Source organism: Narcine bancroftii, chromosome 13 (assembly GCF_036971445.1).
Source record: "Narcine bancroftii isolate sNarBan1 chromosome 13, sNarBan1.hap1, whole genome shotgun sequence".
NCBI lineage: Eukaryota > Metazoa > Chordata > Chondrichthyes > Torpediniformes > Narcinidae > Narcine > Narcine bancroftii.
Window position 1 is genome coordinate 58,831,237 of NC_091481.1, and position 27,157 is coordinate 58,858,393.

At 43.5% G+C, this 27,157-nt stretch overlaps 1 protein-coding gene across 7 annotated transcripts in view; it reads right to left on the reverse strand.

The window, feature by feature from the left end:
• The window catches only part of fuz (fuzzy planar cell polarity protein), an 85,820-nt gene that overhangs the window by 42,750 nt on the left and 15,913 nt on the right, over positions 1-27,157 (reverse strand). For 3 of the 7 annotated variants that reach the window (XM_069908541.1, XM_069908538.1, XM_069908543.1), the window contains 5 exons: positions 18,268-18,363; positions 16,500-16,606; positions 13,003-13,082; positions 11,215-11,316; positions 3,796-4,266 (listed from right to left, as the gene is read on the reverse strand). In XM_069908541.1, coding sequence (XP_069764642.1) covers positions 4,061-4,266; positions 11,215-11,316; positions 13,003-13,082; positions 16,500-16,606; positions 18,268-18,363 — 591 coding nt within the window. In that variant the 3' untranslated portion in view covers positions 3,796-4,060. The other 4 variants (XM_069908539.1, XM_069908540.1, XM_069908544.1 and 1 more) reach the window with 4 other exon arrangements.

The window sequence follows — 27,157 nt, forward strand, 5'->3', positions numbered from 1 at the left end:
AGCCTTGGTTTTCGAGGGATATTGGGGATCTGGTTCGGAAGAAGAGAGAGGTGTATAGCAGGTACACGAAGCAAATGGGGTACCTCAGGAATGTAAAAGAAATGCAAGAACCTCAAGAAAGAAATCAGAAAGGCTAAAAGACATGAGATTGCTTTGGCAGACGATGTTTAGGATAATCCTAAAGGTTTCTACAGGTATATTGAGAGCAAAAGGATAGTAAGGGACAAAATTTGTCCCCTTGAAGATCTGAGTGGTCGGCTTTGTATGGAGCAAAAAGAGATGGGGGAGATCGTAAATGTTTTTTTTTCATCAGTATTCACTCAGGAAACCAGCAGAGTCATGGGAAGTAATGAAAACAAGCCGTGAGGTCATTGAACCTATGCAGATTAAATAGGAGGAAGTGCCTGATGTTTTAAAGCAAATAAATTGGGGGGGGGGGGGGGGGATAAATCCCCAAGGAGGCTAGTGTAGAAACTGCAGGGACTCTGGCAAAATATTTAAAATGTCCTCAGCCTTGGGTGTGGTGGTGCCAGAGGATTGGAAGGTAGCTCATGTTGTTCCGTTGTTTAAAAAAAGACTCCAGAAGTAACCCTGGAAATTACAGGCCGGTGAGCCTGACATTAGTAGTAGGTAAATTATTGGAAGGTTTTCAGAGATCAGAGTAAATTGGATCAGCAAGTTTGCAGATGACACCACACTACAAAGGTTTTCAAAGCTTGTAAAGGGATCTGAATCAGTTGCAAAAACGGTCTGAAAAATGGCCGATGGAATTTAATGAGGACAAGTGGGAGGTGTTGCATCTGGAAGGACAAACCAAGAAAGGATGTTCACGGTGAATGGTCGGGCAATGAGAGGCGCGGTACATCAGAGGGACCTGGGAATACGGAAACATAATTCCCTGAAAGTGACATTACAGATGGATAGGGTTGTAAAGAGACCTTTTGGCATATTGGCCTTCATAAATCAAAGTATTGAGTATAGGAGCTGGGATGATATGATAAAGTTGTATATGTTGGTGAGGCCACATTTGGAGTATTGTGTGCAGTTCTGATCACCTAACTACAGGAAAAATATCAATAAAATTGAAAGATTTGCCTGGACTTCAGGAACCGAGTTACAGGGAAAGGTTAAACTGGTTAGGACTTTATTCCCTAGAGTGTAGAAGAATGAGCGGAGATGTGATAGAGGCATTTAAAATTATGAGGGGAATAGACAGAGTAAATGTACATAGGCTTTTCCACTGAAGGTATCTGAGATACAAACCAGAGAAAGTGAATTAAGAGTGAAAGGGGGAACTTCCTCACACAGAGAGTGGTGAGGGTGTGGAACGAGCTGCCAGCTGAGGTGGTGAATGAGGGCTCAGTTTTAACATTTATGAAGAATTTGAACAGGTACAGGTCAATGGGTTAAGCAAAGAAAAAAAAATTAGCAGACTAGAAGGGCCTGTTTCTGTACTGTAATGTTCTATGGTTTGGCATTCTTCCATCTGTAAGGCTATCAGAAGCATTAAACAATGCTTTTAACAGGAACATGAATAAACAGCTGAGAGAAATAGATTTTCAGGAAGGAAAGAGCAGGAAATGGGGTTGAATGGATCCTTGTACAAAAAGCTTGTGGATCCCTAGCCTACTATGTAATGATGCTTGGCGGATAATTTTATATTGTAGACATTGAGAAGGCAAGATTTTGCCTGGATCACTGTCCTGAGACCTTCAAAAGTGCGACAAAAATAAATTGCATCATTTATGTTTAATTCATAAAAAGAATACTTGGAGAGAGAGGCAAACACCTGCTCCTTGCAGTTGTTCTGGAAGGCACCAAGGCCTCTTACAAAAAAATAAATTGGGCCATTAACACGATGTTAGTTAAATATGGTTTCTGCATATTGGGTCCCAAAAATAAATGGTAACATAAAACAGCAAGATTACAGTTAACTTTGTGAAAGCAGACTGAAACACTCAGGGCTGTGGATGCATTTATTAATTCAGTGTTAAAGTACAGCTTAATTGCAAAGCTTTCATGAAACCTTTGTACCTCCAATGGCTACTTTGCAGTGAACCTCCACAGTCGTCTGCATTGACTCACATTAAAAGAGGACTGTGATGACAATCCTTGGTCTTTGAGCCAAATCCCTGGAACAATTAATTCATCAGGTCACAGCTGCAGAGCACAAGGTCATAGTTCGTGGCTGCAGAGGAGACAGTAGAGATGGACTTCCTAGGAGGTCTTGATCTGTGTTGTCCCTGCCCAGAATAGTCAATGGAAGGCTTGAGGAAGTTTTACTCTTAACGATGCAGTTCTTGTGATTTTTTTTTTCTTCCCAATTTACCCCGAGATGCAAGGCATTTTGTCATCGGACTTGCCCCGTGGATTTTTAGGATGCTCTGCGTCCTGATTTAATAACACTTGAACAGTTGGAATGTCACTTCACTTGCATCCCAGCCACTAAGGAGGTCTGGGTTCTTGGCTGAGCCTGTTGCTGGCAATGCCAGCTGCACAGCCCATTGCAATACAGAAACATGCTGGAGAAGCTCCACAGGCCAGGCAGCATCCACAGGAAGTAAAGGGTAACCAACCTTTTGCGCCCTTCTTCAGGTAATACAGGCATATGTTGCATGATCTGCTAAGTTTCTCCAGCATGTACTGAATGCAACCCCCTGGCAACTGCGGCTTTTGTCGTCTGACCTCCTACATAGCCTGTTCAGTTGAAATGCTAGAGTGCACTAAGCTGGAACAACTGTGAAGCCCAGAGGTGGGGCTTTAAAAGGTTGGGCACTAGGGAAAAAGCAGAACCCACAATGCTATTGAGAATTAAGACCTTCATCCCACAGAAAATCTACAGACACCACTTGGGCATGCCCCTACAAACTTCTCGAACGTTAGAACTAGCCTACCACTTGAGTGTTCAGGTTGTTTCTTTTCAAGTAATGTTCTCCAATTTCCAGAGCATTTACTGTTTTCCCATGGCCCAGGACACTGAAAGACATCAGGCTAATTGGCCAGCAGCAGGGCAAACTGACCGACTCCACACTTTTCTCCTGCAGGTGGGTTTTGTAAACATTGCTCCCCTCTAAGATTAATAGAACACGACGCCAAATTAAACCAAATCCTCGCTCCTTGCAGGTGATCCATATCCCTCTATTCCTTGCGTATTCATGTGTCGATCGAAAAGCCTCTTAGTGGGTACCAGAGTGAGGCTGGGCAAATACTTCTGCACGTGGAGGTAGGTGAAAATTTCAAGCACTCTCCCACAAACTGGGGGTAGGTTTAGATCAAAGATCAGTCACAACAGAAGTGGATGGTACAACAGCTCCCCCACACACGGCATTTTTATGTGTGTTTTACTACAATCTGCAGACTTTCATGATTTATCTCTCCAGTTCTGCACAGATCCAAATTTGGTGCCAGATGTTTCACTTACAGGGATTGTGGTCCCCGAGCGGATGGTCCAAAGCACAGCATGCTTGGTTACGCTGCCACAGCCATTTCCAGGAGAATGGCAGACCACAAGCAGCGTGGAGGGGCATGCCAAAGCCCTTCACTGTCACTCCATGTAACTGGGAGCGCTGGCTCTGTGGCCTCCACCCTCGTCGGCAACTCTCACGGCCACCCCCATCAAGGGAGGGGCAATCTACTTGGCTGATACGTCCTCGGGGATAACTGGGGTCGAGCCCAGCTCGTTCAGAATGGCAATTCTTTTGTGAGTAGGCCGAGCGTGTTGGTTGCAATGCTCCGCAGTGCAAAGGTGGGGGTGTCTGCCGTGAAGGTCAGAAAGAGCTGGTGCTGCTGGGTCTGGAGGCCATAGCACTTATGGTCAGCAGCAGTAATATAGCACTCTTTGGGTTGATGAGTGAAGCCAGTGTGGAATTCCTCATGGAGAGCTGGTGGAAAGAGAAGTTCAGAAAACAAGTTTGAATCAGGTACAGGAGCAAAATGGTCTGTGGGTTCAAGTAGATAAACCAGGAAAAGTTCATCGGACTAAATACCTCAAGGGTTTCTTTTTTGAATGGCTAGAAAAGTAGAGGAGCCATGCCATGTGTATCAAACCTGGATTTGACAGTTAGTGTAGCAAATAGTGTCGCAGCGCCAGTGATCTGGGTTCAGATCCCACACTGTCTACGAGGAGTTTGTATGTTCTCTCCAGGCCTGCGTGGGTTTTCCTGGAGGCTCTGGTTTCTTCCCACCTTCCAAAAACATGCGGACTTTGTTGGTAAATTGGGCAGCATAAGCTCATGGGCCAGAAGGGCCTGCGACTGGGCTGTAGGTCTGAATTTTTTAAAAAAAAATTAAAATTGTAGCCCTGCGCACAACTCGGGTATCCATAGCATAAAACCTAACCATTCAGAGTGACAACACCAGATCTTCACTCTTGAAGAAAGAAGTCTAGGTCTTCAATGTCTTTGAGCAAGGTGACACCAAAAATTTGTTTCCACTGTCTAAGAATCCAAAACTGGAGACATGCACGTAAAATTAGTAGAAAATGCTGGAAATACTCAGCTGATCGGACCACTTCTGTGGAGAAGGGGTAAGAGATTAATGTTTCACGCCAAGGACTTTGTATCAGAAACACGGAATCTTTCTCTCTCTCTGCAGTCTCCAGCAGGCCTGCTGAATACCTCCAACACTTTCAGTTTCCTTTTTGTTGTGGAGTTGCAGAATTTTGTTCTTGCACATTAGAAATGGTGGGAAGGCCGCAAACACTGAATAGTTGAGGGAGGCCTCAATTTAGGGAATCCTTAATGAACTGGAGGAAGAAAGGAAATGGGTTCCCGGGAAACTCGTGGAGAACAGGGACCTGCTTATTTCTGTGTTGGATATTCAATACACAAATAATGTGCCAATAAGCACTCGTATGAGATTCTTTGGAGGAAAAATATCATGAGATGCTTCCACAAAGAGCAATGATAAAATATTGAGGGAAAACTAGGACTATCAGAGGACCATCTAAATTGACCCAGTGAGAGGGAGAAAGTTCCACCTTCAAACACATACAAGTAGGGTATTACAAAATCCAAATGGACCAAACCTCATCCATATGACATAGAGCAGAAACTGGCCCTTCAGCCCATTGAGTCTGCCCTGCCATTCAATTATAACCATATAACAGCACAGAAACAGGCCAGTTCGGCCCTTCTAGTCCTTGTCGAAAACCTCCCACTTAGTTTCATTGACCCGCACCCAGCCCATAACCTTCCATTCCTCTCTCGTTCGTATACCTATTCAACTTTTCCTTAAATATTAAAATTGAACCCACATCTATCACTTTGGCAGAAGCTCATTCCACACTCCCACCACCCTCTGAGTGAAGAAATTTCCCCTCATGTCTCCCATGTACTTTTCAAACCCCTTCAATCTCAATCCATGTTCTCTTGTTTGAATCTCCCATACTCTCAAAGGAAAAAGCCTATCCCCATTTACTCTATCTGTCCCCTTCATAATTTTAAATTACTTTATCAAATCACCTCTCAATCTTCTACGCTCCAGCAAATAAAGTTTAACCTCTCCCCGTAACTCAAACCCTGAAATCCAGGCCACATTCTTGTAAATCTTCTCTCTATTCTGTTGATATCTTTCCTATAATTCGGTGACCAAAACTGCACACAATATTCCAAATATGGCCTGATACAACTTCAACATGACATCCCAACTCCTGTACTCAATTCTCTGATTTATGAAGCCAAAATACCAAAAACTTTCTCCACCACCCTATCTACATGTGACTCCACTTTCAGGGAATTATGTACCAGAATTTCTAAATCCCTTTGTTCCACTGCACTCCTCAATTATCAACCATTCAACATGTAGGACCTTTGCTAATTTTTCCTACCAAAATATAGCACCTCCCACTTATCAGTATTAAACTCCATCTGCCATCTTCCAGCCCACTCTTCTAATTGGCCTATATCCCATTGCAAGCTTTGAAAACCTTCCTCACTGTCTACAACACCATCAATCTTAGTATCATTTGCCTATCATCCAGATCATTTATATGTATGACAATAAACAATGGACCCAGTACCAATCCCTGAAGCACTCCACTAGTCACTGGCCTCCAAATTTGACAATTTTTCACCACTACTTCAATATTAATACCTAATGATTGAACCTTCCTAACTAACTTTTTACGCGGAACCTTGTCAAAGGCCTTACTAAAGTCCACACAGACAACATTCACAGCCTTCCCTTCGTTAACCTTTTTAGTGACCCCCTCAAAAAAATTCAACAAGATTTGTTAAACATGATCTACCACACACAAAACCATGTTGACTACTCCTAATCAGTCCTTGTCTATCCAAATAATTGTACATTCCATCTCTAAGAACACTATCCATTAATTTACCTACCACCGTCAGACTCACAGGCCTATAATTACCCAGTTTACTTTTAGAGCTTTTTTCAAACAGTGGAATACCATGAGCCACCCTTCAATCCTCTGGCACCTCCCCCATGGCTAAGGAGCAAATGGATCTGGGAGTACTTGTTCACCGGTCACTGAAGACTAGCATGCAGGTTCAGAAAGCTGTGAAGAAGGCTAATAGCATGTTGGCTTTCATAAAGAGTGGATTGGAGTATAGGAACAGAGACGCTCTTCTGCAGTTGTACAGGGCCCTGGTGAGACCCACCTGGAGTATTGCGTCCAGTTCTGGTCTCCAATTTTGAGGAAGGACATACTAGCTATAGAGGGTGTGCAGCGCAGATTTACAAGGTTAGTTCCAGGGATGGCGGGGTTGACTTATGCTGAAAGGCTAGAAAAACTGGACTTGTATCCGATGGAGTTTAGGAGGATGAGGGGGGACATGATTGAGGTATACAAAATCATCAGGTGGATAGACAGGGTGAAGTCGGATTACTTGTTCCCAATGATGGGGGAGACGAGGACTAGAGGGCATAGTTTAAGAATACAGGGTAGGCCCTTTAGGACGGAGATGAGAAAACATTTTTTTACCCAGAGAAGTGTGAATCTGTGGAATGCTCTGCCACAGAGGGTGGTAGAGACAGATTCGCTGATTATGTTCAAAAGAGAGTTAGATAAGACTCTAGTGGGCAAAGGAGTTAAGGGTTATGGGGATAAGGCTGGAAAGGGGTACTGATGGTAGTGATCAGCCATGATCTGTAAAATGGCGGTGCTGGCTCGACAGGCCGAAGGGCCTACTCCAGCTCCTATTGTCTATTGTCAGAGCCCCCGCTCTTTCCACACTAACCTCCCTCAAGTTCCCAGGGAATATCTTGTCAGGACCCGAAGATTTAGCCACCCTGATTCTTTAAAATAGCCAGCACTACCTCATCATTAATCTGCATATTTCCATGACCTCACTACTAGTTTTCTTTACTTCATCTGACTCAATATTTCTTTCCTTAGTGAATACTGAAGAAAAAAAATAATTTAAAATTTCCCCCATCTCTTCTGACTCCTCACAGAGCCTACCCCTCTGATCCTTAAGGGGCCCAATTTTATCACTCACTATTCTTTTACTTTTAATGTACTTGTAGAAACCCTTTGGATTTATTTTTTACCTTGCCCGCCAAAGCCTCAAATCTTCTTTTAGCCTTTCTAATTTCTTTCTTAAGATTTTTTTTTGCACTCATTATATTCATCAAGCACCTGATTTATTCCCTGCTGCCTATACTTATCGTCCACATCCTTCTTCCTCCAACTCAAATTCACGACATCCCTTGAAGACAAGGCTCCCTATGTTATCTAACCTTTCCTTTAATCCTCATAGGGACTCTGTGCTCTCAAAATCCTCCATCTATCTGTTGCATCCTTCCCAGAAAATAAATTATCCCAATCCACACCTAAATCTTTTCACATCTCCTCGAAATTAGCCTTGTTCCAATCAAGAATCTCAGCCTTAGGCCCAGCCCTATCCTTTTAAGACTAATATGAACTGATCCATTCTCCCACTCAACTCCACTGCCCGGCCTTCTCTCTAAACCATTAATATCCTGACTATTCAGGCATGTATTAATCTCTCCCTCACTGAGTGGAAAATGGCAGTACTGCCAACTGCCCACTCCGACTGCCATCAGCTCCGTACAGGCTTTAAACAGCCTGTTAAAGGAGCGACGGTTTTATTTAGAAACCCGCAACCAAAGGGCCTGCGCCCAAGATCATAGTTGCAGATTCCAGGGAAGCGGAGTACTGGCACAGGGCACCAGAAAACGGAGACCACCCCCTGTCTGAAGAGGAGAAGCAGAGAAGACAACACATAGGACAGTGACCACTGTGGCGGACCAGTGTGGGGTTCTGCAGCTGAGGAACACACAGGCGGCAGGCTGTTGATGACTCAAGGAGAGGAACCCACGCAGGCTGCAGGCTTGTAGCAACTGAGGTCAAAGGACTCACACCAGGCTGCAGATCGCTGGAGACTGGCTGGGGGGCAGGGGTGGGGGTACCAAGTATCGGAACCAGGATTGCAAGAGGGTGCCGAGGGTGATGGAGGATTCCTAATCGCATTGGAGGTTCACATCTGGAGCTCAGGTTGTCTATGGTTTGGACTGAACCCTGTGTGGCTGCAGAGGCTGTGGGGGCACTGGAGGCAAATCTGTGGACATGGGGACTTTGGCGGGAATCTGTCTTTTGCTTCTCTTTCTCTGACTGTAAAAGGCACTTCATTCAATTTCTGCTGATAGCGAATCTGCCTACTTTACCTGACAATTAATTGAATCTTGAAATATACCCAATGACCTGGCCTCCACAACTGCCTATGGCCACAAATTCCACAGGTTTACCACCTTCTGGCTGAAGAAATTCCTAAGCAATTCTATTCTAAGCACACACTCTACAATCTGAAGTTGTGCCATCTTGTCCCAGACTCTCCCACCATGGAAAACAATCTTTCTGCATCTACTCTGTCCATGCCTTTCAACATTCTTTTAATTTCTCACCAGTCAATTTTCAGGTTATATGTCAAATCTTCATAAGAGTAAAGCTGTTTTTCCTTTGAATAATTTGGCACCAATAAATACTAACCTTCCTTTTAAAATTGTAAGAAATCAATTTACCTATTTAGATGTAACCATTACAAAAAACCATAAAAAGTTATTCAGAGAAAATTTTCTCAGCTTAATTAAACACAAGAGGGGTTTTATCGTTGGTTGGTCAAATCAACTCTATTAAAATGAATATTTTACCTAAAGTTTTATACCTTTTCTTGCTTATACTCCCAAGTCTTTTTTTTTTTAACTCAATATTGACTCAATCTTATCTCCTTGTATATGAAGAATAAACATCCTCGCCTAAATAAAGTCCATTTACAAAAATTTAAAAAGAATGGAGGTTTAGCTTTACCAAACCTTGGATTTATTATTGGGCATTCAAGATACGAGACCTTACATTTTGGTTATATTATACTAACAGCTGACGTGGACATTACCCCTCCATAAATCTTTGTCCGCGAAGCCAAGCCAAAGAAGAAGAAAGAAGACTAACCGTGAAGACTGTCCAATATGGATATCTCTGGAATCTAATTCTGTTACAAAATTTTCTCTCACTTCTCTACTTGGATCCTCTCTTCCTATATCTCTAAATATATTAACCAATAATCTGGTGGTTAAACATATGATAATATGGATACAATTTTGAAAACATTTTGGTTTAATGAGATTTTTTCTCTCTCTGGTCCTATTTTTTCTAATTAAACCTTCCATGATTGATGTAACTTTTTAAAAGAAAGGAATAGATTGGGCATTAAATGTTTTAAAGATTTATTTGTCAAGGGGAGTCTCGCTTCCTTTGAACAACTTTCAGTTAACTACGCTCGACCAAATACTCAATTTTTCATTATCTACAGATTGAGATTTTTTATGATCTCAATTACATATATTTCCTAAGAGGACTGATGAGAATTTAATTGATGTAATTTTTAATCTACAGCATCTAACATTTATGATATGTTGTTGGGAATAAGAGAGGCTCCCTCAGGTAAAGTTTTTTTAAAAACCTGGGAACAGGACCTACAGCTTATAATTCTTGAAGAAATTAGAATGTAATTTTCAAATTGGTTAATACCTCTTCTTAATGTGTCCACCCCTCTCTCCTACAATTTAAAGTAATCTATAGGGCTCACATGTCCAAAGTCAAACCAGCTCATTTTTATGTGGATGTATCTCCTCGTTGTAATAAATGCAACAATGAGATGCTTCATTAACATTTGAATGTTTCAATGAGATTCTCCCCCATTATCCTAAATTCTAATGGCTGCATCACGCTCTGTTCTCAATGCTGCCATCAGGAAAGAGGTACAGGTGCCACAAGACTCGCACCACCAGGTTCAGGAACAGTGCTACCCTTCCACCATGGGGCTCTTAAACAACAAACTCAATCAGGGACTCATTTAAGGACTTGTGCACTTTATTGATTTTCACTGTTCTCTCTGTATTGCACAGTTAGTTTGTTTACATTTGTTATTTGTTTACATGTTCACGGTGTGTACAGTTTATATTTTGCACTACCAATTAGTGGTAATTCTGCCACACCCACAGGAAAAAAGGAATCTGAGTTGTATATGATGTCATGTATGTTCTCTGACAATAAATCTGAAATCTACAAGCCAGAAGCTGTCAAACATTCCTAATATAACCCTTTTATTCCCAGAATCATTCTTGTGAACCCTCTCTAATATCAGCACATCCTTTCTTAAAGGCCCAAAGCTGCTTAAAATACTCCAAGTGAGGTCTCACCAGTGCCATATAAAGCCTCAACATCACATCCTAGCACATTTATTTTATTCCTTTTAAAAGGAATGCCAGCATTTCATTTGGTTTCTTCACCACTGACTCAGCTTGCAAGTTTACCTTCAGTGTATCTTGAATGACATTGCACCAGGAAATTTTCAATTTTATCCCCATTTAGAAAATAGTCTGCCTAATTTTTTTTCCCTTCTACCAAAGTGCATGATCATACACTTTCCAACATTGTTTCATCTGCCCATTCACCTAATCTGTAAGTCCTTCTGAAGCCTTCCCTGTATCCCAATGATCTGATCTAATGTATAGCCCAGGAAGCCCTGCTGTTAAGAATGCTTCCTGATCATTGTCCAGGAATTCCTGCCGAGAAATGTTTCGATGTAGGTTGAAAGTGGTCACCCACCCCCTCCTCCCCCACCCCGTCCCTTCCTTCTGAGATGGGCCGCTACCTCTCCCATTAAATATAACCTGCTGAAATTCCCAGTTTCAACAGAGGAGGTCTGTGTCCATGTTACATTCACCTACCCGGCTGGTCTTCACTTGTATCTGCTGGAAAGTACGCCGAGACAGCCAGGGTGTAAAACTGCCGCAGAACTGATCTACGCCTCTCAGGAAGAAGCACTGCACCTGGAAAAGTTTAATTAAAAAAAGGAAATCACAACACCTTTCATAGCACAACAACCAATAGAGTTTGTTAAACAAGAAATTCTGCAGATGCTGGGGTCAAGTACAATACACAAACGTACCGGAGAAGAGTTCAGGCCCAAAATGTTGATGGCACTTTTCTTCCTGCTGAATTTCTCCAGAACAAGAAATAAAGCAACTCTACTCAGCACCTGCCTGGTTAGAAAATGGAAGAGATCTTGGGAAAGGAACAAGGGTCCAGAAAACACTGCTCTGATAGCTCAGTGGTTAAAGCACTCATATCGTGAGTTCGGTCCTTGCTGGGGCCTTATTTCTGTGAGGGGCTCTGGACAAAGTGGTGACTCTCTGTCTTCCTTATGGTAGACAAAAGTTAAAGAATTTCATGTGTACTACATTTTAAATGTATTGCGTGATAATAATGGAACCTTTACCAAACCTTTTCTTGCACAGAGTGACCTCATTGTTTCATCTTAAGATGTAGCAATGTTATCAAGGGCAAAAATTAATGGTAGCACAGCGCCAGTTTGAACCCAGCATTGTTTGTAAGGGGTTTGTATGCTCTCCCAGTGTCTGCATGGGCTCCTTTAGTGTCTGCTCCGGTTTCCTCCCACCCTTCAAAAACCTAACAGGGTTGTAGGTCCATTGGGTGCAATTGGGTGGCATGGGCTGGAAGGGCCTGTTACCGTGCTGAATGTCTACATTTTAAACATTTAATGGGTAAGGCACATTTTTAAATGACAAGCACAGCAGTGGTGTCATGGCTGAATTACTAAACTGGTTATCAAAAGAACCTTTGTTTGGCAATCAAAGAGAGACCAGAGTTCAAATTCCAACATGTGCAATTTAAATTCACTTAATCATCTGGAATTTAGTACTATGAGGGCAGGTGACGACCTGAATGCTGTTCACCAATGTCCTTCAGAGACGGTAACTCATCACCCTCACCTGATCTGACCAAGTCTCCAGATCCCCAGTGGCTGAGAAAACCACTTGGTTCAAGGTGCTTACTGCTGACCTTGACACCAATGACGTCTCGGGCCTGAGCCCTTCTTCAAGAATTAAGCAAAGAACAGGAAGGCGCAAGATTAAAGACTGAATACTCGGTTGGGAAGGAGACCAGACCAACTAAAGATGAGAACTGATTTTGGCTCTGTGGAAGGAGACTGGGGGTGGGGGGATTGGAGGGGGAAGGAGGGGGAGGAGTGGGAGAGAGTTGTAGAAAAGTTACAGGGGGAGGGAATTTAAATGGAAACCAGAGAAGTCAAGGAAAATGAGATGTTCTTCTGCCAATTTACAGGTGGTCTTAATCTGGCAGTGCATGAGATCATGGACAGACATGTCAATAAGGGAATGGGATGAGTGATGGGATGAGAGATCCCCACTATTGTGGCAGACAAAGCCAAGATGCTCAATAAAGTGATTTCCCCCAGTCTCTCCGATAGAGAGGGGACCGCAACGGGAGCACCGGATGCAGTAGATGACCCCTGCAGAATAGCAACATGGTTAGAAACAAGTTGAATCTTTTCTTCCACTTACCCCTGGGGGGAGCAAGTCCTGGATGCCATCGGATGTGGAGAGTCTGCCCTCCTGGCAGCGTTGTGCCTCGCCCTTCCACACAACTAGCATTTGCCAGTGTTAAGAACAGCGGTAACACAGCTCAATGCTCACCTTGCTGCTGACTGCTTTCATCCGCATGGGGCTGCAAGGTGAATATGTTCTTGTTCTGCTCCCTGTTTATCAACAGAAGACTGGAGAAACAAAAATAAAATCAAACCCTCAATCGGAATGTAACTCCAGCCAATGTCAAAAACAAGCTGAATGGGGAGATATGGTAATGAATGTTCTGGGAATTGCTCAGATTGGTATATCTGTCAACAATTAACAAATTTCAGTCCTCTATCCCAAATAAAGTACACTCATCAAATCAAACCAAATCCCTGCCATCAGGAAAATGCAAATAGAAAACAATTAGTAATATTTCACATCTAAATCAAGACCCGATGCTAAATTGGAAGGGAATCCTTTTCCCAATGGAATTTCTAGCTATCATTCCCACACCAATTGCTTCTCAGCTGGCCAAAAGACAATCCATTGCTTCCACACAAATTCCCCACAGGCTAAACTCTCCCCAGAGCTCCTACCTCAAAATTCTCAGGAACTGAAATCCCATCCATAAAATCCAAGAAAATGCAAATGTTCCAACCACCTCAACCAAGGGGACCAGCCCCCTTCCAAACACTTCTATTGGATACAAGGCAGAATACCTGCACACAATCTTAATGGATTCACCCTTTTCCATCATCTCATCCTTAATTTTATAAAAAAAACTTGGAAAGCACTTTGTCACCCCATTCACCACCATTGCATCAAACTGTATATACTTGTGTAATTGTCCATTCCATGTAATAGTCGAACCCCTCCCCCCCAATCCCTTTTGTTAGTCCCCAAATTGGGTGTTTTTGTAGTACCCATGTAAAAATCTACCTCTTTTATTTTTTGGCACCAACCGCCAGCCCATTTGAGCTCCCGGTGCCCTGAATGTCACAGGAACTTAATGAGGTTAAAAGGTTGACCCGTGTAGAAGTCGACCCCTCCTTTTTGGTGCAAAAAAGTGGTCCAAAAAAAAAATATCAATGAATACGCAAGTATGTCCCACATTCCATTTATTTTCATGGCATGGGTGAATGTTCCCAAGATATTAAAAGCCTTCACTATAGTCAAAATACTTGCAAATAACATCAGTGGCATCCTAGTTTAGGGAATGAATCATTTATGTAGAAAGCGTGCAATGCATTTCATATAAACAAGGCTGCATGGCATAGTGGAAGATGAATTTTATCCAAGTTTGAAGGGAACCTAAATGTGCAATCTGTTTATCTCTGTCATCTGAATGTGTCAAATTGGAGGACAGGAAAAAGTAGCAAGACAGAGCAAGAAATCATGGTAAGGCAGCAGGAGGAAGTGAAGGTTAGAGGTATATGGCTTGGAGGCCTCAGAGGGGGTAAAAAAGCTTTGGTTTGAACAATCAAATGCTGCACTTTGTGGTCTTAAAAGATTATTAGAAAGGTAAGTCCAAGGTTGAGAAAAGGAGATAAAAGAGGGAGCATCAACTAAGAGGTGGAGAGAGTGCGGCAAGGAGCATCCAGGTGAGGGTGGGGGGAGGGGGGGGGAGAGAGAGAGAGAAAAAAATTAACAAGAGAGGGAGGTATTTTTATAGAGGGGCCTCTATAAATAGAGCAGCCCATCATAATTATGTGGTGAGCAATGGCCGTCTTCATTACCCATAATCCCCCACACATCTGGAATCCCTCTGGGAAACGCAGAGCAGTTCCAGCTGCACGTGGGGTTATATGGGTAAAGATGTCGGCCATTGATCTGTATCGAGAGTGACAAGGTACTCGAAGGTGTCGAGCACAAAACCTTCCCTTCTATAAATAGATTTTACATCAGTGAAAATAGTTGTCATTGGCATGATCACCATTGCACCTTCGGGGCTCTGGACTTACTGCTCCACTCCCTCTCCTGGCTGCGGCGGGTCAGGGTCACAGAGCCATCCCCAGAGCTGCTAGGTGGACAATGGTGCTGGGCCGGAGGCGGTGGGGGGGGGGGGGGGGGTTAGACTGCTCATGCTGATCTGCTTGAGAGCGATTGTCGTGGGGTTCATGACCGTGACTAGTCACGGCCGGGAGATTGAGAGGGACGAGGGAGCGGTGCGGAAAGTCTGCGACCCTGAAGAGGTGGCAGCGGCGGTCACACCGAATAGGACTATTCTAAATGCACTGGCATAATGCGTTCATCTGCAAGATGTTAGGGAGACGATAACATATAACATAACAATTACAGCACGGAACCAGGCCATTAGGCCCTTCTAGTCCGCACCGAACCAAACACCCCTTTCTAGTCCCACCTCCCTGCACAATGCCCATAACCCTCCATCTTCTTCTCATCCATATACCTGTCCAACCTTTTCTTAAATAATACAATTGACTCCGCCGCCACTATTTCTCCCGGAAGATCATTCCACACGGCTACCACTCTCTGAGTAAAGAAGTTCCCCCTCATGTTACCTCTAAACCTCTGCCCCTTAATTCTTAACTCATGTCCTCTTGTTTTAATCTTTCCTCCTCTTAACGGAAATAGTCTATCCACATCCACTCTGTCTATCCCTTTCAAAATCTTAAATACTATCAAATCCCCTCTCAACCTTCTACGCTCCAAAGAATAAAGACCTAATCTGTCCAATCTCTCCCTATACTCTAGATGCTTAAACCCAGGTAACATTCTGGTAAATCTTCTCTGCACTCTCTCCACTCTGTTTATATCCTTCCTATAATTAGGCGACCAGAACTGCACACAGAACTCCAAATTAGGCCGCACTTGGGAATGAAATGCATCAGTTTGCCTGGGCAATTTTGCACTCCCACACTCTTCATTCACACCCAGGGTTCTGGTGGACATGAACTTTTTAGCGTCAATTCACTAAACAGTCCTGGGTCGCAAGTTGCCTCCATCATCACGATGTCATCAGCCTGCCCCTAGCCCGCTTGCAGCAGCTGGAAATTTATGGAGCGCTCCGCTCCACCATAGAAGGATCTGAGTCGGCCCCTTGGAGCCACCTCCAGAGCATTTATGAAGGTAGGGTCAGCGACGTGAGTGCAGAGAGCTCCACCTTTTACAGAGGCATTTAAAAAAAAAACTCTATAAGGGCATAGAGAGAGGAGAGAGAGAATAGAGGGGGAGAAGGAGACAGAGCAGTGGCGTATCGAGGTAAAATAACACGCTATGGCAAGCATAGGTTTCAAAAAAATGGCATATAAAGTTGACGGTCGGGCAATTTACATGCACAATTGAGCTGGTGCTCACCGCTACACCAACCGGGCTGCTGTCATGTCCTTGTAAATGTCGCATGTTGCAATGTCATTTATTAGAGTGGATTCATTCCCACTCGGGCCCCTAGGCTGAGCTTTAGTAAGGGAAAGGCCCCCACCCTTATCGCTCCCACTGGCTCCCCCCCACCCCACCACTAACAGAACCCTTGACTCCGAACCACGCCACACCACATTGAGGTCTATTATTCCCAGTCACCAAGCCCACAGTACATTATTTACATCTGATGGATTGGATGATAGATCTCATTCTATTTCAAATGTTATAAGACAACTTACCCAACGATGCTGTGGTGTAAATTAATGCTGGCGAGGAAAGAACGTTGATGCACCCTGAGACACGTTTTTAGGCACTCAAGGACAGGGCTCCAAAATCGTTCGACTAACTGGGGAAAAGCAAAGAAAGTGCAGATTGGGTTTAATGTTCCAACCACTTAAACCCAGGTGACCAATCCCTTCCGAACTTGCACTGACTCGTTAAATGTTGTTTACCTCACTTTGCTTCCTGTAGACGCTGCAAGACTTGCTAAGGTTCTCCAACACATTTGTGTATCACCTCTTTCAAACATTTGCTGGCAGCGCGGATAGTGCAACGCTGGTAGAGCACCAGTGGCCGGGGTTCGAATGCAGCGCTGTCTGCCAGGAGTTTGTATGTTCTCCCCGTGTCTGCGTGGGTTTCCTCCCACCGTTCAAAACGTACTGGGCTGCAATTGAGCTTGTGAGTCGGAAGGGTCTAGAGAATAACCTCTAGCTTGGGGCGCTGATGCACTGAAACCTGGTCAATGCTGTCACCCCCCCCAAAAAAATCACTGGATTTGGTAAAAGGAGAAAAAGAGATGGAGAGCAACTAGAAGACAGGAGAAAACAAGTGAAGGCGAGTAGAGGGAAGTGGTTCTCACAGTCGGGGTGAGTGAGGGCAGAGCTACAGCTTCTGACTTTTCTGCAGTAACTTTTGATAAGATGTACAGGGGGGCTGGATCCACATGGAGGTATTTTTTTAAAACCTGTGGACCACTGGTGGCCTCTGGGATTCGAATGGGTGGTCCATTATGACAAATATTACTGATATGATTTAGTAATATGTGAAGCAAGGTTGTAAATTTGACAGAAACAATTCTGAACAAATTTTCCCAGTGATTTGTGACAATGCCAACATTGTCCCCATATTGGTTGGTGGAGTTGGCCGTAGGCAGTCCATGATCAATAAGAATTTATAGGAGACTCTCCAAGAGGTGGCAACATCTCTCAGCAAGAAGAACTACTTCAAGATTCCAAACTAACATCCAGGGAGGTGGAGAAGCTGCTACCGGCACCCAGACAACCTACAAGTGCAGTTGTCGCCTCGCTTTGGCAGTTGGGACCAGTCCAGGCATTGATAAGTATAATTGGGAAGGGCTTGCATGTTGTAGTGTGAATTCAGCTTTAGATTTAGTAATAAAGACATGTATAAAATGAAAAAAAAAAATCAATAAGAATTTATTGTCATACACACGTACCGATGCCCAATGAAAGTCCTACTTGCTGCCACTTCCCAGTAATATACCCCACACGAGCAAGTATAATTAAAACACCACAAAGAGAAAATGATTAATACAAGAGAAAAAGTATTCATGAAAATGAAAGAAGTGAAACGCGAAAAGTCTGCAGATGCCGTGGTTGAAGCAGATTGATGGAGAAACATAGCAGGTCATACAGATAGAGGTACAGAACCAACATTTCGGGCTTGAGCCCTTCATCAAGGTAGCAGGTGCCCATATTTTATCTTTACTTTATAAAGTACATTGTTTGATCTGCTGAGTTTCTCCAGGATTGTTTCCACTACTCATACCTTAATGATGTATGTTTATCTTTGCTACTTAAAGACCATTGTTTGACCTGCGGAGTTTCTCCAGCATTGTGTTTTTACTTTATAAAAATTAATTTAGTTGGAAAGTGGTGCAAAAAAAGCGCTGCATCAATAAGATTTTTGAGATGGATTGAGAAGAGGCAATAGCATGGTCACTCTTGAACGACCACAGCTCAACACCATGGAAGGACCTTTGCTCACCTCTGTCTGAACTTGCTGTAGAGATGGAGTTGGTCCACACAGCAGGCACACATCCACACCAGGGACTAATTGAAAGGTCAACAGCCTGTGTGGTACCTGGAACAAGAAGGGTAAAGGAAATCAAGTGATTCTGCTCCCTGGCCAAAACTGAAATACTTCAGACATTATTAATAGGTGTTTTAATACAAACTCAATGCAGATCTTCTGATATATGATTGGCTCACCCTTATTAGAACTCAAAAGCAGCAACAAATTGGAACTGAACGAATGGGAAAGTTAAAACAAAATGCTGGAGAAGCCCAGCAGGTCAAACGGTGTCCTTTATGTAGCAAAGGTAAAAATACATAACCGACTTTTTGGGCTTGAGCCCTTCATCAAGGTATGAGAGAATCTCTGCAGGTGTCTGAACAAAAAGGTTGGGGAGGGGGGGTGGCAAAGGCAGGAGATAATAGGTAGAGAGAGGAGGGAGGGGGTGTAGCAACAGTTAGGGGGAGGAGGGATGGTTGGGTGGGTAAGGGGGAAGGGAGGGGAGAACTGGAAAGGGGGAGGGGAAAGAAAAGGCAAACAAATTTAGCAGAAAGCAGAGAAGTCAACGTTAAGGCCATCTGGCTGGAGAGTGCCTGGATGGAAAGTGTGGTGTTGTTCCTCCAATCTGCAGGTGGTCTGGATGGGATAGCATACAAGGCCATGGACAGGCATGTGAGCTTGGGAGCGTGACTCAGAATTGAAATGGTTGGCTTCTGGGAGGTCGTTGTTGCAGATGGAGAGGAGGTGCTGAGTGAAGTGATCTCCCAATCTGCAACCTGTTTCTCTGACATAGCCACAAAGGGAGCACCAGATGAAGTAAATAAGTTCTATGAATGAATAAATGAAGTGTTGCTTCACTTGAAAGGCTTGTTTGGGGCCCTGGACCGTGGTGAGAGAGGAGGTGTGGGCGCAAGTGTTGTACCTCCCAAGGCCACAGTGGAAGATGCCAGAAGGGTGATATGTGGGGAGGGATATGAGGGGAGAAGGAAAAATGTGTCTTCCTCCAGTAAGTGCCGGAAATTCTAGCGGAGGATGTGTTAGATGTGGAGGCTGGTGGGGTGGTAGGTGAGGATGAGGGGGATTCTATGCTTGTTGAGTCTGGGGGCAGAGGGGGCCAGGGCAGATGAGCGGGAAATGGAGGAGATGTGTGTGGGGGCTAAGTGGAGGGGAAGCCACGTTTGTAGAAGAAGGCAGATCTGGACCGGAAGACCACATCTTGGGAACAGATGCAGTGGAGATGGAGAAATTGAGAGAAGGGGATGGAACCTTTGCAGGGGACAGGTTGTGAGGAAGTGTAGTCTAGGCAGTTGTTAGAGTTAGAGGGTTTGATGAATAAGCAAAACCCAAGTCCTGCAAATACTGTGATGCCTGGCATCATTTGTAGGATTTCCGGTCAATGATCTTTCGACAAGTGTTGCTCAATTTGCTGAGCCATTGGAGAATTTTCTGTTGCATTTTAATGATAAATTTACAGCATCTACAGTATTCTATTTTCATGAAGAAACATAATGAAGCCATTCAGCCCATTAAAGCCACTCTGACATTTCGAGTCTATTGTCATCTCTTTGTACCGTGTTCTCTAGTCCTCGGTGCAAAATGTGCAGACACACAATCAGACATAACACATCAACAGACAAACAATAAATATGCAGGACAAGTATTCACATATATGAATAAATAAATATTGTTTGGTAAATGGCAGTCTCAGATGGTTAATGTGAACAGTTCCATTGCTCATTCAGCATTCTCATTGCCATTAATCAATTCATTATTCATCAATCAAGGCTGCTTGGATTGTAACCTCATCCATTTCAAGGAGCCTTTCACATACTAATCAAGTATCTTCTGAAAAATATTTAAAGATCCCACTTTGAGAAAATAAGCTCCAAATCTAACAACCCTCAGAAAAAAATCTCTTCATCCCCACTTTAAATAGACAACTCTCATTTTTAAAGTGACTCTTAGGTTCTCCCACCTCCATCCATCAGGGTGTCAACATCTCCGAGGAGATTCAGTTTGTCACCGAAGACTCTTAAAAACTTTAACGTGTGTACCACAGAGAGCATTCTGGCTGGTTGCATCACTGTTTGGTATGGAAATGACGAAGCTCAAGACACAAAAAAAAACTCCAGAAGGTTCTTAACACGGCCTGCGACATCACGGGCACCAGACTTCATTCCATTGACGACATCTACAATAAGAAAGCAGCCTCAAAGACCCCCACCATCCCAGCCATGCCCTCTTCACTCTGCTACCGTCGGGAAAAAGGTACAGGAGCCTGAAGACGAGCACCCAGCAGCACAAGGACAGCTTTTTCCCCGCTGCCAGCAGATTCCTGAATAATCAATGGACCACAGACACTGCCTCACTTTGTTTTTTTCTTCCATTATTTCTATTTATTTGGTAAGGTAGTTTAAATAAATGTTTGTTCATGACAGTAAATTCTGATTCAGGGACCCAGAAGATCTTCTCACTCTCTGAACTCCAACCTTTCCTCACAAGTCCGCCTGCCCTTTTCTGAACTCAATCAAGGAAACTTTCTCTAAATTCCCTCCTTTAAATTAGGAATTATTTTTATGGTATTGGTCTGCTTATGTGGTTTCACCAGTGCTTGATATCAGCTATTCTCAACTTTTTTTTTTGGCTCTGGCCCCCTTTGGACTCTGCTCAAAGTTTATTCACCACTTCCCTCTGAAGCAGTCAAGTTTTGGTTCCTTCTGTACTTCTCTCCAACTTTTGCTTAAATGTGCTCTGGCCCCTGGGATTTTCCATCAACAAAATCAACTGTCATCTTACAAGCATGTTTAGCTTAGTCACTTAGTCTTAACGGTTAGCACAATGCTATTACAGGGCCAAAGACTCTAGTTCAAATCCAGCACTGTCTGTAAGGAGTTTGTACATTCACACTGTAGCTGCGTGGGTTTCCTTCCACATTCCACAGATGGACAGAATTGGTAGGTTATTTGGCCACATGGGTGTAATTGGGCGGCGTGGACTCTTGGGCCGGAGGGGCTTGTCTACCGTGCTGTAACTCTAAATTAAATTAACTCCAGAGCCTTTTGGCCCTTCTCACTCAACATCGGCTGCTATCGCTCGTTGTGTAATTTTGGAGTTTTGACTCCAAAGTGGTAAACGCTGGCCCATACCCAAGGCGTGCACATGAAGAATGGCCACATAGCATTGAACGTCAAGGTGTGCAGAGAGAAAGGAGCTGTACATCAACAAATGCCGATGCCTTTTGAGACAGACGCCAGATTAAAATGAAGAAAAGTTCAACCAGATTACATCTGGGGTCTCATCAGATTGAGAAATTTGTGCAACTTCTCATTTCATAGATGTATTTTGAGACCTTGTATAGAATCTAATTGAACAATCAGGAAATGAGTTGTTCCTTGCTGAAGTCTTGTTCTTTACACCAATCACCATTAAATTAGTGTTCCGAAATTCCTGCTTGTGAAATAGATCAGGAAGTGAAACTGCAAGTCTCTGGATAGAATGAGAAATAGCAGAGTTGGAGGTTGGAACTATACAGGATCAGCCACCATAGAACATTACAGCACAGAAACTGTGCCCTTCTAGTCTGTGCCAAACCATTTTTCTGCCCAGTCCCACTGACCTGCACTCAGTCCATACCTCTCCCATCCATGTACCTGTCCAAATTCTTCTTAAATATTTAAATTGAGTCTACATTCACCACTTCATCTGGCAGCTCGTTCCACACTCCCACCACTCTCCGTGAGAAGGTCCTTCCCACCACCCCCCTATATTTCCTCCTAAACTTTTTCCCTTTCACTCTTAACCCATGTCCTCTAGTTTATATCTTACCTACCCTCAATAGAAAAAGCTTATCTAATCCCCTCATAATTTTAAATACCTCTATCAAATCTCCCCTCATTCTCCAGCACTCCAGGGAATAAAGTCTTAACCTGTTTAAGCTTTCCCTGCAACTTATATAACCATATAACCACAGCACAGAACAGGCTAGTTTGGCCCTACTAGTCCATGCCGGAACAAATCCCCACCCTCCTAGTCCCACTGACCAGCACCTGGTCCATACCCCTCCAATCCTCTCCCCTCCATGTAATTATCCAGTCTTATATAACCATATAACCATATTCAACACAGAACAGGCCAGTTTAGTTCCTGAAGTCTGGGCATTATCCTAGTAAATTGTCTCTACACTCTTTCAATCTCATTAATACCTTTCCTGTAGTTAGGTGATCAAAACTGTACACAATACTCCAAATTCGGCCTCACCAATGTCTTATACAACTTTAACAAAACATCCCAACTCCTATCCTTGATACTTTGATTTATGGAGGCCAATATGTCAACAGGTCTTTACAACCCTATCCACTGTTGACACCACTTTCAGGAAATTATGTATCTATATTCCCAGATCTCTCTGTTCTGCTGCACTCCTCAATGCTCTACCAGTTACTGTGTATGTCTTTTCTTGGTTTGGCCTTCCAAAATGCAACACCTCACACTTGTCTCCATTAAATTCCATCTGCCATTTTTCAGCCCATTTTCCCATCTGGTCCAGATCCCTTTGCAAGTTTTGAAAATCTTCTTCGTTGTCCGACACCTCTTAGCATCATCTGCAAACTTGCTAATACAGTTTACCACATCATCAAGTAGATCATTGATATAGATGACAAACACCAATGGACCCAGCACCGATCCTGGAGAAACAATCATCCACTACCACTCTCTGGCTTTTCCTGTCCAGCCAATGTCAAATCTATTTTACCACCTCACCATGAATACCGGAAGTCTGAACTTTCCTAACTAACCTCCCGTGTGGGACCTTTTCAAGTGCCTTACTAAAGTTCGCGTAGACAACACGATTGGGCGGCATCAATTGGTGAAGCAGTTAGCGCAAAGCCTTTACAGCGCCAGTGATCGGGACTGGGGCTCGAATCCCACATTGTCTATAAGGAGTTTTTATGTTCTCCCCGTGTCTGCGTGGTCTCTGGTTTCCTCCCACCATTCAAAACATACTGGGGGGGGGGGGGGGTTTATGTTAATTGGGTGTAAATTGGGAAGCATAGACTCATGGTCCAAAATTTAAATTTAACTTTCCTGGTAACCTTCTCGAAAAACTCTTAAGGTTGGTTATACACGACCTACCACACACAAAACCATGTTGACTGTCCCTATTCAAATTGTAGGTCTATCTGATTTATCAAGTCCAATTTTTCTTCCCTGGCCTTTTTATTTTAATTAGCTGTATAGGAAATAATTTGGCCACTTAAATAGGCTTTCATAGCATCCCAAACCATTAAATTAGAAACATCTGGGATTGAATTAACCTCAAAGAAGAATTGAATCTGGTTTTCTAAAAGAGTCAAAAACTTTTTAACTTTTAAATCTCTTCTTCTTCTCTTCCTCTCTCTTTGGCTTGGCTTCGCGGACGAAGATTTATGGAGGGGGTAAAAAGTCCACGTCAGCTGCAGGCTCGTTTGTGGCTGACAAGTCCGATGCGGGACAGGCAGACACGGTTGCAGCGGTTGCAGGGGAAAATTGGTTGGTTGGGGTTGGGTGTTGGGTTTTTCCTCCTTTGCCTTTTGTCAGTGAGGTGGGCTCTGCGGTCTTCTTCAAAGGAGGTTGCTGCCCGCCAAACTGTGAGGCGCCAAGATGCACGGTTTGAGGCGTTATCAGCCCACTGGCGGTGGTCAATGTGGCAGGCACCAAGAGATTTCTTTAGGCAGTCCTTGTACCTTTTCTTTGGTGCACCTCTGTCACGGTGGCCAGTGGAGAGCTCGCCATATAACACGATCTTGGGAAGGCGATGGTCCTCCATTCTGGAGACGTGACCCATCCAGCGCAGCTGGATCTTCAGCAGCGTGGACTCGATGCTGTCGACCTCTGCCATCTCGAGTACTTCGACGTTAGGGATGAAAGCGCTCCAATGGATGTTGAGGATGGAGCGGAGACAACGCTGGTGGAAGCGTTCTAGGAGCCGTAGGTGGTGCCGGTAGAGGACCCATGATTCGGAGCTGAACAGGAGTGTGGGTATGACAACGGCTCTGTATACGCTTATCTTTGTGAGGTTTTTCAGTTGGTTGTTTTTCCAGACTCTTTTGTGTAGTCTTCCAAAGGCGCTATTTGCCTTGGCAAATCATTGTCGATCCTTGCATCTTTAAATAATATGGTGTTAAATCACCACTGCTTTTTGATACTCGGAGTATTTGAAATTCCAAACTTAAAGACGATACTTTGATACTCACACGCTTCAACCAAATTAATTAATTATCAATTAAAAAATATTTATCCTGGTATAAACTCTATGGATAGTTGGGGAAAAAAAAGAATAATTCCTTCAAAAATCTCCATAGATCTGATGCTCCCATATTAGATAAGGTGCATACGTCCAACATCCCTTGTTCTCATGGTTGTTAGATTTGCTATATTGGTTTATAACTAAAGTAAGGAGGATTGAAGTTGATGATTATTGACTATCCCTATTTAGACCCTGGCTATCCAAATACTTGTCTATCTGATCTCTAAGAGCACCTTCCAATCATTTGCCTACTACTGACAACTTATTGAATAGGGGAAGAGTGTCAACTCAGGTTGACACTGATTCCAAGCCACAGGATATTTCTGACACAAATGGAGGTTACTTGGTGATCAAGTTAGTGTTGGTTGAAAAGGTGCCATCTGCCAACTTCCAGCACTTGGCTCACAGTGTACCAGGTCACCCTTCATACCCAAGTAAAAGGAAAGAAGGCTTCAGCTTCCATTCTCTGACAGGTGAGAAGGAGTTACAATCTCTCTAGGCAAAACGTCTTCCCTCTTCTTTTGGACATTTAAACGATCAATTATCATCCTGGTTTTTAATCCCTCTCCGAAACAATGTGGTCTCCCAAAGTCTTTGTTCAACCAATCTTTTCTGCCCTCTCTCAAATGCAATCACACCTTTCCTGTAACTGTATTCAAGTTTTGGTCAAATCAGTCTTGTCTTCACCCATCCTGCTATTCTGCTCTTCATTAGTGAAGATGACAGAATAGAGGCAAACTGGAATCTCCATGCAAATATCAAGCAAGTCGATCTTAGCCAAGGCACCTCTTTGTATAGTGTAACAAGCTACCAACTATCTCACATCCAAAAAGTCCACACGTACATTTTTTAAAAATGAAAGTAAAAGTGACACAGCTGCACTGGCCTCACGGCCTGAGATTGATAGCCAGCACCCTTCTAAGGGCACCAAGAACCAATGACTGGAGTGATGTCAAGTCACCTTTATTTATGGTTCATACTATGCTCGTACAATAAAGATAGCATTTCTTCCGGGCCACGGAGCATATTTACATAAATATGTAAAGATGCCCTGGGGGAGAAAAAAAACTGTTGCCCAATCTGGACATATGTGCCATGGTGCTACAGCAGAACCTCCTACCAGATGGCAGAAGGGTGAACAGTTTACTTGAGGGGTGCATGTGGAGTCCTTCACAATGTTTATTGCCTTTCGCCTGCATTGTTGATGATGTCCCTCACGGTAGGAAAAGAGCCCCCAGTGATCTTTTCCGCTGACATCCTCTGTAGAATGTAGTGAGGATTGTGGGGGGGTGGTTGAAAGTCAGACAAGGATGTGGGGGGTGTGGTGTGGGAGAGGAAATCAGACGTTGGAAGTGGGGGGGGGGGGGTGGAGGGTGGAAATTAGACCTAGCCATGCAGATGGCAGCCTCTTTTCTCCCTTAAGGACAACAATTTGGGATTTGAACAGATGATCTGAACATGTCACCGTTTCTGTCGACTCATTTGCTGGATGTGGCCATCACTGAAAGGCCAGAATTTGTGGCCAATCTTGAAATGTCCCTTGAACCAACTCAGTTGTTACACTATGTCAATAGTCAAGGATAAGTCAACCACCTATTTTCTAGCCTGTGCAAGGAAAGCACATTTCCTCTACTAAAGTGCATCAATAAACCCAATAGGTTTTCACAATCCAACAGTTTCACAGTTACCATTACGAATTTGGGCAATTTCAATTCCAAATTTAATTAACCGAATGTAAATTTGGAATAGTAGGATATGAACTTTCATCAGTTTTATTATCAGTTTATCAGTTGAGAACTCAGTGTAGTAGTTTTAAATTCTGTGCTGCCATGGCAGAGACATTATCAATAATAGACCCATCAAGTCAATGCTGACCATAATTACCCATCTTCCCCAGTTATTCTCTATGAGGTTCCTGTAGTCCCCACTAGGGGCCAAGGACATTTAAGTGAAAGGCTTATTTTTTTCACCTCACATGACGTGATTTTTTTAAATGTAGTTGGTAGGAGAGAAGTACAAAAGAAATCAAAACTTGACTGCTTTACAGGGAAGGGAGCCCATAAACTTTGCTCAATGAGTCCTAAGGGGAGCCATAGCCAAAACAAAAAGGGTTGAGATGGTTGCTCTACACTAATTCCATTGTATTCTCCAAACATTGTTATCAACTGCCCCAGGATTTTGCCACTCACCTACACAATCTACAAGCAACCTACCAAGTGACTCAACTGCAGCAGGAACATGTACACTCCACAAGGCCAACAGGTAGGCAACCCTGTAACTGGGAGGAAGCAGATTTATGAGCTGTCCCTCCCAAAATGCTGAAGGCAACATGCTCAAAGATAAATAGGGACTAATTAATTGACGTCAATAAAATAAATGGCGCCCACATCCAGTCTTTCGTAAGGTGCGAGAGCAACAACCCGAGTCTCAACATGGACAAGGCAAAGGAGATGATCGTGGTCTTCAGGAGGACCAAGAACAACCACCCTCCATTACACATTAGCAACTCTGTGGTGGAGAGAATGGAGAGCACCAAGTTCCTTGGTGTCCACTTAACAAGTGACCTATCGTGGACAT